This window comes from Cyphellophora attinorum (genome assembly GCF_001299255.1).
Source record: "Cyphellophora attinorum strain CBS 131958 chromosome Unknown Contig1, whole genome shotgun sequence".
NCBI classification, from domain to species: Eukaryota; Fungi; Ascomycota; class Eurotiomycetes; order Chaetothyriales; family Cyphellophoraceae; genus Cyphellophora; species Cyphellophora attinorum.
The window spans coordinates 717,524-730,480 of NW_017253229.1; the positions used below are offsets into that span (position 1 = coordinate 717,524).

The window sequence follows — 12,957 nt, forward strand, 5'->3', positions numbered from 1 at the left end:
GATGAGTGCTGTTGTAAGGAAATGTGTTGCAACCGATGCATGCGACCCATAGACTTCTCTGCTTGTCTCGTATATTGTGTGTCATCCCCAGAAGTGATGGCGTCGCCCCCGGTTGCATAGGGTGAGTAGACGAATAGAGCGAGAGGCACGTTCATAGGGCGCCTCTGCGGTACGCGTCACTCCGTCTCTCCTTTTCTCTGCTGCTGGTGCTCTCCTTGGTTGTGGTTGTTCGTATGGTCATGTTCGTGATGCGGATCCTGGATGTGGGTGTGCGGAAGATCTCAGATGATGGCGGATGCGTGGCCGAAGTGTCGATAGTGTTGATATGAATGTGGGTGGTGTGAAGGCTGTTATGTATATGGCGATACGTGAAAGACAATGCTTCGCAGATGAACAGGCGCATCAAACTCATAGTGTGATGGCGAGCACACCGACAACGATGGCGAACACTGATGAAACAGCAACCGCAGCCTTGGAGCCGGCGCCCTTGTAGTCTCCGACGGGTGACTTGCCGGTGCCGGATGGTGCTGCGCCTGAGCCTGACCAGCCTGCGCTGGGGGCAGCTGACTCGGCATCGACTGGCTTGCTGGGAGCGCCACCTGCAGGTGGTGCACCGCCGTTCCAGGCACCACCGCTTGAAGCGGCAGCATCAGGAGCGACAGGCTTGCCACCGCCCATAGCGTTACCACCATTGCCACCGGCACCACCAGCACCGCCGTTACCGCCCATAGCACCAGGACCCTTAGCATCACCACCATTGCCGCCGGCACCGCCAGCACCACCATTGCCTCCCTTGGCACCGGCACCTTCAGCATCGCCACCGTTGCCGCCAGCACCGCCAGCACCGCCAGCACCACCTTGTGCCCAGTAGGCATCAGGGCCAGCAGGCTTACCACCTGAAGGTGCCCATGGACCCATGCTGGGTGTGACTGTTGCATAGGCTCCGGTGCTGCAAGGCACGGTCGCAGTATACGTGGTTGGGCTGCCACCTGGACCGCACATGTCGCACGTGTGCAGGGTCGTGGTGAAGTCTGGGTGGATGTAGCCTGATGAGTGCGCAGTGCATGGGCACTCCTCGGTGATAGTGTAAGTAGCACCGCACATGCCTGGGCCAGCACTGCAAGGTGCTGGGTACACAGTGGCGTACTCGTGCAGCTCGGTGATCTTGCCATCAGACCCGGTGAAAGTCCAGTCGAGGATGGTAGAGATGTAGCCACCCTGAGGGATGCTTGTCGGCGCGGCGGTGATGGTCGGGGTAGGTGTCACATTGCAAGATGCGCCTGGGCAGTAAGTGATGGTGGATGGCAGCGTGACCGTCACGGTACTCGCTGTCGGGCACACAGAGTAGGTGGTGGTGGTGGTGCTCTGGGCGGCCGCACCTGCAGCGAAGGCCGCCACAGGGATGGCAGCGCGTTTGACCATTGTATCGAGATTTCGAGGCAGAGGTTGTTTGGTGAGATTGGGAGGAAGGGGAGGAGTGAACCCGAAGGTGTCGAAGAAACGAAGGACGGCGTCCAAAGGAGCGACTGGGCACTAAGGCAACGAATGTAACGAGACTCCGGAACGTGAAGAGCTGGTCGGAGGAGAGCCTGGCAACCTAATGGTATGAGTGAACTTACCTGCCTTTTTATGGCGGCCGTGCGAGGTTATGGACCCACATTGCAGCCGCGAGGAATGCTAGAGAACCACAACAACAAACCAGCTCTTTGGAGACCTTCCAGTAAGAATGCGAAGAAATCGCGACGTTGAGAATGACAGTAAGCTTTTCCACAGCTTCTAGCAGATTGGCAGGATTTCCTCGTCCGTGTGAGTGGCCCAGACGATTCTCCGGGTACATCAGATTGGTCGAAGCTGGATGCCTATGCCATCTTGCAGCAAGATGAATTGCTGACCGTCGGCTTGCGGACTCTTGTAGCTTTCTGGAGGTTCCATTGTCTCCCTTTGAAGCTCAAGGCCGGCCAGTCAGGCGAACCAGGCGGATAGCACTTAGCTAACCCAGCATCTGCGAGGCCGCTGTCAAAGTGTCGAACACCTGCTTAATGCTATTTGACTTCAATTGCCTCGACAATGTCACGAAGTGCATGCCAGTCAACATCGTCTGAAGTGTGAGGCCGTCACCGTGGGTTGCTCGAGGGAACCTCGACAGCATAACCCGTGCAATGGATTCCCACAGCCATCGTCACGCTTCTTGAACGGCTTGATGAGATGCTCTGCCACAGAGTAGCAGAGTCGGCAACTTTGGAGAGGTATAAAGCTGAATCTGATCAATTCGAAGACACCTTGTACTTGCTGTCATTCGGTGCGATGAACTGGCAGGAGGTGAGGCGAAACCGGCAACGACGCGCTGACGCGCTCATCGGAGCTAACCGCAAATGGAGTAGTTCGGAATTCGGGCAGCAGCCAGCGGAGATCATCAGCATGACAGCATCGTAACTTGATTTCACGCACAATTGTCTTGTCAAGGTGAAGATAGAACTGCGCTATCATCGCTTAAGTCAAAGCCGTTGCTAACGGCACCTCAAACACCACGGCGCCATTTCTGCCACCTTCGAACTTGGCTTGCCTTCCGAGGCGTAATTCTTTGCCAGTCCCAGCCACTATGCACAATCCTTGAGTCTCTCCTTCCCTTGTGACACCGAAAGCATCTTTCAGCTCTTTGCGTCGCTCAAATATTGCTAGTCCATTGATGACGCCGCGTATGGGGCCTCTTTCCACGACCCTCGCTGCACTACCGTTGAGCAGCGACCCCTCGCTCTCAATGTCGGCGGTGTGGCCGTTAGTCCCATTGTATGCAGCCTCGTTCTCCGATCCGACTACTCCTAATGACAGGAGGGATCTTTTATCGTCACTCAGCTTCCATACTCGGATCCAGCCATCCCAGCTGCCACTCAATATGACGTCGGTGCCAGGTAAAGCCACTAAGGCTGTTATGGCTCTCGGACGAGGTCTTCGTCGGTCGTGCTTCTTCAGCCTCTCGATGACCTTTGGATCCGATTCGCTTGTATTCTCTTCGAAGGGCGGTATCTCGTCGACACCATGTGCTGTTTCCACCGTGAACACAGCCTTTTTCCTATGCTGACTCCAGAGAGTGATTGCCCCTGAGTCGGAGCCAGTAACAAAATGCTGCGGTGGGAGGGCCGCCACACAGTCGAGACTTCCGGTATGGTATGTTGCTTTCATCGAACTGTCGCCAAGAAATTTGAGCTGCGTCTCGTCCACGACTTTCCACAGTCTTGCACTTCGATCTCTGGCTCCGACTGAGACACACTGGTCTACTGTCATTGCAGAGATTGCTGTGACATGGTCTTGGTGACCGAACAAGGTCTCGACATATGCCAGAGACTCTTCTCCGGCCAAGCTGTACGATTTGATGCTTCGATCTGCACTTGCGGAGAACAACTGCTGGCCCATCCCAGCCTGAGAGTGAGACGGCGAGAATGACAATCCGAGGACGGCGTCTCGATGGACGGTAAAGGTCTTTAGCGGTCGAAGATCCTCCGCTGCCCACACAATCATCATACGATCCTGCCCTCCCGTGACCACGAACTTGCCGTCGGGTGAGGCGGCCACAGCCACTATGGGACCCGTGTGACCATGCTGCTGCTTCTCTGATGCTCTGATTTTGACACCTCTGACGTATGCGACTTGCTCCGGGCGCGTCTTACCGACATGCGGCTTCTTGCCTGGTCTCCCGGTGTCTTTACTCGAGTCAATCGGGTTTCGTAGTCTCCACTTGACCAGCGTCTTGTCTTTGCTCACAGTGTAGGCGTAAGGTTGACATACGGCGACGGCGGTCGTAGATTGCGTGTCGGCCCTGAATGCGCACTGCCTGGCTTTCCGGAAATCCAGCTTTGAGCAAATAAGTCTGAACTGCCGGCCCTTTGCTTCGTCCACATCTTCCTTCAGCCGCGCCGCAATGAGGTCATTGTCCAAGTCTTTTGCATCGAAGCCGACCTCCTGCACTTCCTCTCGTATATTGTCCAGGTACCGCTGTGCCAACCTCACTCTGCGTTCGCCGGCAGTTTCGCCCTCTTCAGAACTCGCCTCGCTCTCTGACACACTGCCCACGTCTCTGCGACATCCTCTGAATCGCTGCCGGATATTGACTCGTCTCGCTCCTGCTCCTCCTTCGCCTGTCGTGGCCGCTCATCTGATCTCACCGTGCCTCGAGGTTTTCGCTCGACGTCTCGCCGCTTGGCTGGCTTGCCCGAACGATCGTCTATCCGTTTCCGCTTTCGCTGAGACGCCGGCGCTGTGAAGAAAGACGACATCTTCAATCCTATGTATAAGCGAACCCCTCGCTACTATGTTGAAGCCATGCTGGGCGTATGTCGCTACTCCAGCAGAAGCGGCGGAAAATCGACGTTGAACATTCTACAAAAATTTCTCCAAATCGCTACTCCCGGAAATAGACGTCTCTAAATCCCGGCGACAGGCAGATTGACCGCGTACTGCATCGCTGCTGCTGCTGAGGACTCGCAATCTACACATACATTCGCACCCCCCAAACCAACGGAGAACACCCTCAACCGACCGAGCCCACCCCTCAGGAGACACTCGCTCGTAGTCTGTCACGCAGCCCTCGCACTCGACAACCCTCTGAGCACAAACTCAGCTCGATATGTAAGTCACGACAAACCACCAGCTCCCAGTAGTCCAGTACGGTCCACTGACACCCGCTCCAGGGAAGTCCTCCTCGGCCTCACCGGCCGCGACTTCACGCTCATCGCGGCCTCCAAAGCCGCCATGCGCGGTGCCACGATCCTCAAATCCTCCGACGACAAGACCCGCGCCCTCAACAAGAACAACCTTATGGCCTTCTCTGGTGAAGCCGGCGACACGATCCAATTCGCAGAGTTCATCCAAGCCAACGTCGCACTGTACTCGATGCGGAACGAGGTCGATTTGGGCCCCGCGGAGGTGGCGGCGTTTGTGAGGGGAGAGCTGGCGAAGAGTTTGAGGTCACGGCATCCGTACACGGTTAATTTGTTGTTGGGGGGCGTGGATCCGATCAGCAAGGAGCCGAGTCTGTATTGGGTTGATTATCTGGCGAGTAGTGCGCGGGTGCCGTATGCTGCGCATGGTTATGCTCAGTAAGTGTCACTCATCAGCCGCGAAGATGAAATTACGCTCGCAAAGTCACGCAAAACTGCACGGCAAAGAGCCAGCACAACCATGAAAGCAAGCGAACTAACGGGATTTTCGTACAGGTACTACTGCCTCTCAATCCTCGACAAGCATCACCACCCAGACATCTCCTTCGACCAAGGCATGAAGATCCTGCGCATGTGCACAGACGAGTTGCAGCGACGGTTACCCATAGACTTCAAGGGCATGACGGTCAAAGTGGTCAAGAAGGACGGCGTGCAGGAGATCGAGTACGATACCAGCAAGCAGGTCTTGAGCGCTTGAGAAGGGTTGTCGAGTGCCGTGCATTAGGATTATCAGAGTATGAGTGTGAGACTCGCGCGATCAATCGATGCACAGGCCTGGGACGCTGAGCAGAAGCGTCGGATTGTATCATAAGCCCCAAGAGGGCAATGAGATTCAAGGAAGATGGACTACCTAGCATAGCGGAGGCGTTCTGCTGGTGCTTCTCGATACACAATCTAAAATGGTGCCATGAATTTCAACACGTCGCCCTCTCCTGTTTAACAATCGTCATGCTGGCAGGCAACCAAGGAAGTAGCAAAAGCGGCATCAATTGCATCTGTAGCTCTTGCGTAGATGTCCGATGGCAGGAGATGAGAGAGTGACAGGTTGGTCTCGCTGGACCGGAACATATATTTCTTGTCATCCGGTCTTTCAAAGTAACACGTTCCACAAACTCGAACCACAAACTCGGACCACAAACTCGGACCAAGGCAAGCTGCTGCTGCACTGCCATCCTATTGTGCATAAAGGGGTATCATATCGTGTCTACGTAATCTGCTTGGCCTTATGCCGCGCTGCTACCTGTTCGAACAGTTTGCTCTCGCTGCTCATCAGCGGAGAAAAACGCTTCCTTCTCGCTGTCTAGTCTTTTGTGTCCACATCAGATCGGGCTCTCAGTGCCGCTTGTAGCACTTCCACGGTGAGTCTATCCCAGTCCAGAGCTCCAAGAACACGATAGCGCTCCGTACATATGCATGGTTCCGATGCTTGCGCCATTACTGCCTTTGCAGTATGTCCAAACCACGCTCTCCGCGTAGTCCGACTCTAGTAAACCCTGGCAGCCGTCCTCCGCGGACTTGACTCCGTCAGATCAACAACAGGATATAGTCCACATTTGACCTTGCCGCTCCTCCTTGGTAGTTGCCTCTCCGAGCGGGCGGTCTCGCGATCGGCTCTGCGCTCGAGCTGGCCCGACGCATTCTATTGTATCGATGCTGCTGGAGACGCTGGTAACGCGCACTGGATGCTTGGGGTGGTTGGAGGGTCGCCGTGTCATCTGAGTCTTCGTCTTCGCTGTCGATGTCATTGTCTTCGGAGATGGAGCCTGCAGGGGAGGAGTGATCTGCGGCTGACTCCGATTCCACCTCGGAGAACTGCGGAGCTGGAGAATCCTCCCTCTCCGTATCTTCTCCTTCTCCATCTTCATCGTCGCTGTCGATAACGACTCGTCGGGCACGCGTATGGTTGGCGAGGGGCGGAGAGATCTCGCGGACCGAGGACCCGTCACTGTCATAATTCGTTTGTTGCTCGGATTCACTACCGTTGGGCGAGTGAGGATATGGGTATGATTGGAAGGATTGCATAGAGACCTCACTTTCGCTGTCGTAATTGATCGGATAGGCTCGTGGAGCTGCACGAACGACATGGCCGCTCTCGTATCCGTCTGACTCTGTGTCTACGTGGTCGCCGGAGAAATGATCGTAATGGTGTCGGTCTTCCACCGGAATCGACGCGTCGGAGTCGGAGGCGTTGGTAATGCTGACAGAAGAAAGCCGTCTAAAGTGTCTAGCACGCGCACTGTGATGGTCGTCTTCTTCATCGTAGTCCTCGTTACGGTCAATGAAATCGTCCATCTCGCTGTCATGCTCATCATCCTCATCGATGTCCTCGTCATCCTCCTCGTCCTCAGAGTCCGCGTGTCTTAGCCGGGTGTTCCATCGTGCGGGCATTCCCGATATGCTGTTTACACTACCTTCGTCATCGAAGTGGTCGCCAAACTCCGAATCGTAGTCTATCTCGTCGCTGAAGATACTCCGATTATCGGCTGCGAGCTGACAGTCCTCGTTTGTACACGACCCTGCGACAATCTCGTGGGCGCAAAATGGGCACCTTAGGATTCCATTGTCTTCGTAGTCTCGAATGAACTGCGGACGACCCAATGGGCCAACAGGAAGCCGTCGTGAGAAAATGCCCTGAAATAAGCCGCGACCAGCTCGGTCTTTTGCCAGTGACTTAGCCTCTTCTGCTTTCGCAGCTTCGTGCTCTTTCACCGTCTCATCTTCAGGCAGCAGCTCGGCTCGATTGCAGAACATATTAACCAGATCACGTAGGGTGTAATTCGGACATGGCTCGGTCGTGATGAGTGTTCGACAGTCAGGACAATTCTTGTTTCTCTGGCGCTGATGGTTGCCTCCGATCCAACTTGATAGACACGAGTAGCAGTGTGTATGCCCGCATGAAAGCGTAAAGGGTTCGTAGAGCGGCTTGAGGCAGATCTTGCAATGTACTAGCGACCGCATGTCTTCGATGTGCTTCTGAAATGTGCCCAGAAGGGCGGCGTCTGGTGTCGCCATCGTCCCAGGTGGTCGCCGGACGAAAGGTGGGCACTCCTGGTGATCGCGGAAGTGAGGTCGTAGGTTGAGGCTGAGTAAATCTGGACAGGGCGTGGAGTGAGCGTGATTTCGTCCTCCGATTCTGATGAGGGGCAGGAGGACCTCGAGAACACGTAAAGCACTCGTTGGCAGTCCGTGCGATAGGTTGAGAATCGAGCGAGAGGTACTGCTCACCTCCTCGCGAAGCGTGGTATGTTTCTAAGGACGAGGGAAGTAGAGGCAAACGCGTTGAAGGTCGAGGAACTTCTGTCGTTCAATGAGGCGGCAAGTACCACTAATGAAATAAGCTTATCGATACAGTCGGGATGGCCTTGGCATTCGTCAATGTTGCCTAGAACTTTTTTCATGTTGACAACGTGTTAATTCTGTCCACTAGCACAATGGAAGATCGGTAGCACGCGTAATCATGTCCAAAGCCATTTCCTTCGGCTTTGGAAAGTCCAAGGGTGGGACTGCGCCTGCAAAGGCATCGTTGCTTCCTCCGCCGTCGAACAAGTCCAAGAGCAGCCTCCTACGCGCCAACGACTCGGACAATGAAGATGAGGTTGAGCCGAAGCACGAGTCAGTCGCTGGGTTTTCCTCCGACGGTGTAATACTCAGCAAGCCGACACAACCAAAGAATGTGAAAATCATAGCGAACTCTGGGAATGGTGACTGGCGAAATCGAGGACGAACGGGTCAACAGCCAGCGGAGGCACAATCTGCACAGAATGGAGCGACAGTCCTGGTCGAAAAAGATGAAGTCAGTACCGCGAGCGGTCTCCAGTACGCGAGCAAGACCGAGGAGACTTGGTTGCAGGAAGGCAATGGCTTGGAAAAGCAATCTAATGGCGCAGAGCTCCCAAGCTTCTGACAGAAGACGAAATAGCGATCGCCGCACTGACCGGAGACCGCCCGAAGAGTAACGCTGTAATCACAACGGGTGGTAATGCTCGCCTCACAGGACAGGACGAGACTGCTGACTTCAGATACGACGTCGCCTCGAGACCCGAATCAAGCACTTTGGAAGAGTATGCTGCAATGCCAGTGGAAGAGTTTGGAATGGCCATGCTTCGTGGTATGGGCCAGAAGCGCAAGGCTGCTGGACAAGTCATCAATCTAGACGGCAACACAGCGGAACCGCCTCAGAAGTTTCGCAAGAGCAATGGCTTCTTAGGCATAGGAGCCAAAGGTGGTCCTGGCGCTGATATCGGAATTGGTGCTTGGGGTAAGGCGGACATGCGCAAGAACAACAAGGGACAAGGCTTATACATGCCATTGCTGCGAGTGAACAATGCCACAGGCGAGCAGATCACACAGGAAGAACTAGAAAGGCGGCAACGAGACGCAAAGACACAGAAGGGTTCAGATGACTGGCGAGACCGCCGAGATCGGAACTTGCAGAGGAGTGGTAGAGATAAGGACGACTCGCGGCGGAACGGCGATCAGAAAGCCATCACGAACGGCGACGACCATGAATCGTCGAAACACAGCAGTTCCTCACGACGCGACCGCGATCGGGACGGCCGAGACGATGAGGACTACGACAAATCGCGTTCGCGACGGCACAGAAGTCGCTCAAGAGATCGACACCGGCGAAGAAGGGACGACAGCGATGATGAACGCGACTCGAGACCGAGGGACAAGCACAGGGACAGAGACAGAGATCGATATCGGGACGACGATCGCTACGACTCGAGCTCATCGCATCGCAGTGGGCGACGCGAGCGGGACAGAGACCGCGACAGGGACAGGGACCGTGATCGAGATCGAGATCGAAGATAGTACTTGCTGGACTCCCAGGACAGATTTTGTAGACACAAACCTGAGAAATCTTGGTCAATGGACCACATTGCAAGTTCGATCCAGAATCCATACTTCAACTGGTGTGCGCAGAGCCCAGATCACAGCAGCTGACCACTGGCAGATGAAACTACCAGCAGGATGAGCTCTGACTGTCGCCTGCCCATGGATAGTCGTTATGCATTGTTGGTACAGTGTCTCCAAACCAGGTGCGATCCGGGGGACTACCAAAAAACAGATGGAAGTCCCAAAAAGGAAGGAACTTCACCATTTCGAACATGGCATTTCAACCTGATCGCAATATTACTTTCATCTGACTTCAACGTCATTTGTACCTGAACCTCCTGACCTGACCTCATCCTGATGTCGAGATAACAAGGTAGCAGCTGACACCTCATGCGATCGATGGAAGTCTCAAAGAGGAAGACCTGTTGCCTGTATCTCTGCTGTCATTGTACACAGAGCAGTGCAGTGATCCCTCAGCGTATTGGCTGCTTATGATGTGGTAAGCACTCCTTCAGGTGCAGTACAATATTACAGCGTGGCTCGGATATCTGCTCCACCACACAATTGAAGGACCGTACTCGCCTCCCTCACACCTCAAGTCATAACCATATCCCCTCCATTCGCCCCTCCCACCCCGTGCCCGTTCACCCCATTCGTCCCCGCCACCTCCCCCATCTCCCTCAACGTATACTCCAGCAAATAACTCTCGTCCACCAACTCCTCCAACCTCTTATAATGCCTGTCCGTGTACACCTCCAACGCCCTCAACAGCTCCCTCACACCCTTCAATCTCCTATCCCTCGCCATCTCCAAGAAGAAGTCCGCATCATAGCTCCGCAGCACCACCCCTAGCACCCTCTGCGCAACCGGACTCGTTCGCGCGTTCGTGTTCCAGTCTCTCACCCGCTCTAGCAGCTGATACACCTGGTGGGCGTCTAGACTAGAGAGAACATCGTCAACGGCGCTGACGCCCATTATGGTGCCTTGCTCTTGTTGGGTAGTGGGGAGGGCAATGACGTCCTGGAACACACGCAGGAGGCGGCCGGGGTGGTTGAGTGCGAGGGATAGAGTAATGACCTCGCGGTAGTTTTTGGCATGAATATGGTTCTGGAGGAGCTGGTCTTGCTCGATGCGCTCTGTGGCGCGCTGAGTGGCGATGGTGGTGGTTTGGGTTGTGGTGTCCCGCCAGAAGGTCAGGGTTGCGTCGGCTGCGCCGGATATCAGGGGGAAGGGTGGCGTGCTGGCAAATGACGTTGAACTTGTGGAAGAGGTGGCTATGGGGCTGGCGAGCGCCCATACGCGGTCACTATGATTATCAAGAGTCGTGAGGAGGTGATCGGAGTCTGAGGCCGCGTAAGGATCCCATAGCTTGATGAGTGTGTCGGCTGACGCGGAAGCGATGTAAGGTTGGTTCTTCGGTCGGGCGTGGCGGGAGTGTGCAGCTTCGTCGTTGTCTTCGTTGGAGTACGGTGTCTGAGGAAGCCAGATCACCTTAAGAACCGAATTACTGTGGCCTTCGAGGGTGAGCAGGCAGGTGTATGTCGAGAGCGACCAGACTTTGACAGTCTTGTCACCAGAACCGCTTAGCAGAAGACCTCGAGATGAGCTTGAGCCGCCCTCAGAGAGACTGATTGCTGCCGCGCCTGCCGGCGAGAACTTCACTGACCATACTCCCCGCTTGTGACCACGAAGTATGCCGGTGACCGAGCCGTCCTCGAGTGACCAGACCTTGATTGTTCGATCTTGCGACGCCGAAGCAAACAATGGCGCGCTTGGTGACGAATCGATTGCATTAATATCCTTCTCGTGCGCTACTCTTGTGAAGATTGCTCTTGCGCCAGCTTGGACCTCGCTTCCGATGAGCGAAGGCTTGAGCTTCGACAGATCCCATCGCTTGATAGTCTTGTCCGTTGAGCCTGTGATCATGAAGGCTGGGAAGTAATTGAGCGGATCGTTTGCAGCTTTGCCGACGGGTGCGCTCTTTGGTAGCGAGACAGCGCCAATGGACTCAGCATGGCCTTCAAATATTGCTGCGCACTCATATGACGATCTTGCGGGATCTAGTCTCCATAGCCGAGCAGTGTTGTCTTTTGCTCCAGTGACGAGCCAATGGCCTGACCAGTCTACGTCTAGACAAATGATGATATCCTTGTGGCCTTCAAGGGAGCCCACATCGCTACCAAATGCGTTGTGGACATCGTCTCCTTGTATTGACAACATTTTGACGCTTTCGGTGTTGATTGCCAAGGCCATCACTGTTCTTTCTGGACCTACGCAGGCCATGTCGATGACCTCGTCGAGGTTGGCGGTCTTCCTCCGCACGATAGGTAATGACTTTAGCGTCTCGACTTTGTCTGTTTGAGCTAAGGAGGACATTGAATGGAACTTCAGCGTTTGATCTTGGTGGATCGTCATGATTAGTAACTCTGCTGTCAGCGCCACAGCTGCCACGATAGCCTCAGTCTCTAGACCAGCTTCCTTGCGCTTGGTCACTTCTGAACCACTGATTAGGTCCCATATTCTCAATTGACCATTCTCGCCGGCGCCATAGCAATATCGACCTTCCAATACAATGCCAGCGGCTTCCAATACTTCGAAAGTTGGGATGATTCTTCGTTGTGACCATGTTTGGGTGTCCCACAGTATGATCGTTTTGTCTCTACTCGCCGAGAGTAGCAAATTGTTCTTCGTTGAAGAGTCCAGTGATCTAATGACACTAGCATGTGCTTCTAACGAGACGAAGCTCTTCGATGTTGCCAAGTTCCATATTTTCAGGTCGCCCTCTTCGCTGGCAGTGGCTAGTACAGTTGCAGGTCCAGCGGATCCGTTAGCAACCACCTTCTTGTTTTTCTTCTCAGGTACTCGTGCTTGGAAGAAGTGCAAAGCAGACACAACACCACCATGTGCATGCAAATTGTGTGTCGCATATCCACCTCGTAGGTCCCATATCTTCACAGTGCCGTCAGCGCCACCGGTAGCAAGCAGAACCGATGCTGAGTCGATTGCAGATGACACAACTGGCGTATTGTGTGGTTTGAGCGTCCTTGATAGTATCGCAGTGGCGACAGTCGCTTCTTCGTTCACATCCAGTGAGAAGATCCGCATGCTCAGTGACCGGGAGCAGATCGCCAAGTATGCTCCATTCGGAGCCAGACACAGGCTCGTGACAGCCTCGCCATCGCCCTCTATTCGACATATTGACCGGCTGCTGGTAGTGTTGACTATCAAGACATCCTCCTCGACGATTGTCGCGATGATCGATCCTGTCGCATTCGCAGAAATATCTCCACCAGTATAGATTGGTTCTATCGTCCGGGCCGCTTCGTATGTGGTCTGAACCTGCTGCTTTGTCGCCATCTCCGCCGCTAGACGTGGTTAAATCATTCCGTCGACATAATGAGGT

The 12,957-nt window shown here is 54.6% G+C and overlaps 6 protein-coding genes across 6 annotated transcripts; 2 read left to right on the forward strand and 4 right to left on the reverse strand.

The window, feature by feature from the left end:
* Window positions 1-408: 408 nt before the first annotated feature.
* On the reverse strand, window positions 409-1,422 carry AB675_495 (uncharacterized protein; the record flags this gene model as incomplete). Its single annotated transcript, XM_018145134.1, has 2 exons — window positions 409-599; window positions 807-1,422. 2 exons carry the CDS (start codon window positions 1,420-1,422, stop codon window positions 409-411), a joined length of 807 nt encoding a protein of 268 aa, XP_018005836.1.
* A 1,068-nt stretch (window positions 1,423-2,490) lies between these two features.
* AB675_496 (uncharacterized protein) lies at window positions 2,491-4,271 on the reverse strand (the record flags this gene model as incomplete). Its single annotated transcript, XM_018145145.1, has 2 exons — window positions 2,491-4,006; window positions 4,069-4,271. The coding sequence occupies 2 exons, from the start codon at window positions 4,269-4,271 to the stop codon at window positions 2,491-2,493; spliced, it is 1,719 nt and encodes a 572-aa protein (XP_018005936.1).
* Window positions 4,272-4,306: 35 nt separating this feature from the next.
* AB675_497 (putative proteasome subunit beta type-4) lies at window positions 4,307-5,412 on the forward strand (the record flags this gene model as incomplete). The annotated part of the gene is made up of 3 exons (XM_018145156.1): window positions 4,307-4,326; window positions 4,686-5,093; window positions 5,211-5,412. The coding sequence occupies 3 exons, from the start codon at window positions 4,307-4,309 to the stop codon at window positions 5,410-5,412; spliced, it is 630 nt and encodes a 209-aa protein (XP_018005803.1).
* An 827-nt stretch (window positions 5,413-6,239) lies between these two features.
* On the reverse strand, window positions 6,240-7,466 carry AB675_498 (uncharacterized protein; the record flags this gene model as incomplete). Its single annotated transcript, XM_018145167.1, has 2 exons — window positions 6,240-6,930; window positions 7,264-7,466. 2 exons carry the CDS (start codon window positions 7,464-7,466, stop codon window positions 6,240-6,242), a joined length of 894 nt encoding a protein of 297 aa, XP_018005753.1.
* A 706-nt stretch (window positions 7,467-8,172) lies between these two features.
* On the forward strand, window positions 8,173-9,530 carry AB675_499 (Pre-mRNA-splicing factor spp2; the record flags this gene model as incomplete). The annotated part of the gene is made up of 2 exons (XM_018145176.1): window positions 8,173-8,531; window positions 8,603-9,530. 2 exons carry the CDS (start codon window positions 8,173-8,175, stop codon window positions 9,528-9,530), a joined length of 1,287 nt encoding a protein of 428 aa, XP_018005474.1.
* A 618-nt stretch (window positions 9,531-10,148) lies between these two features.
* AB675_500 (putative U3 small nucleolar RNA-associated protein 13) lies at window positions 10,149-12,911 on the reverse strand (the record flags this gene model as incomplete). The annotated part of the gene is made up of 1 exon (XM_018145189.1): window positions 10,149-12,911. The coding sequence occupies one exon, from the start codon at window positions 12,909-12,911 to the stop codon at window positions 10,149-10,151; it is 2,763 nt and encodes a 920-aa protein (XP_018005699.1).
* Between the last annotated feature and the right edge of the window lie 46 nt (window positions 12,912-12,957).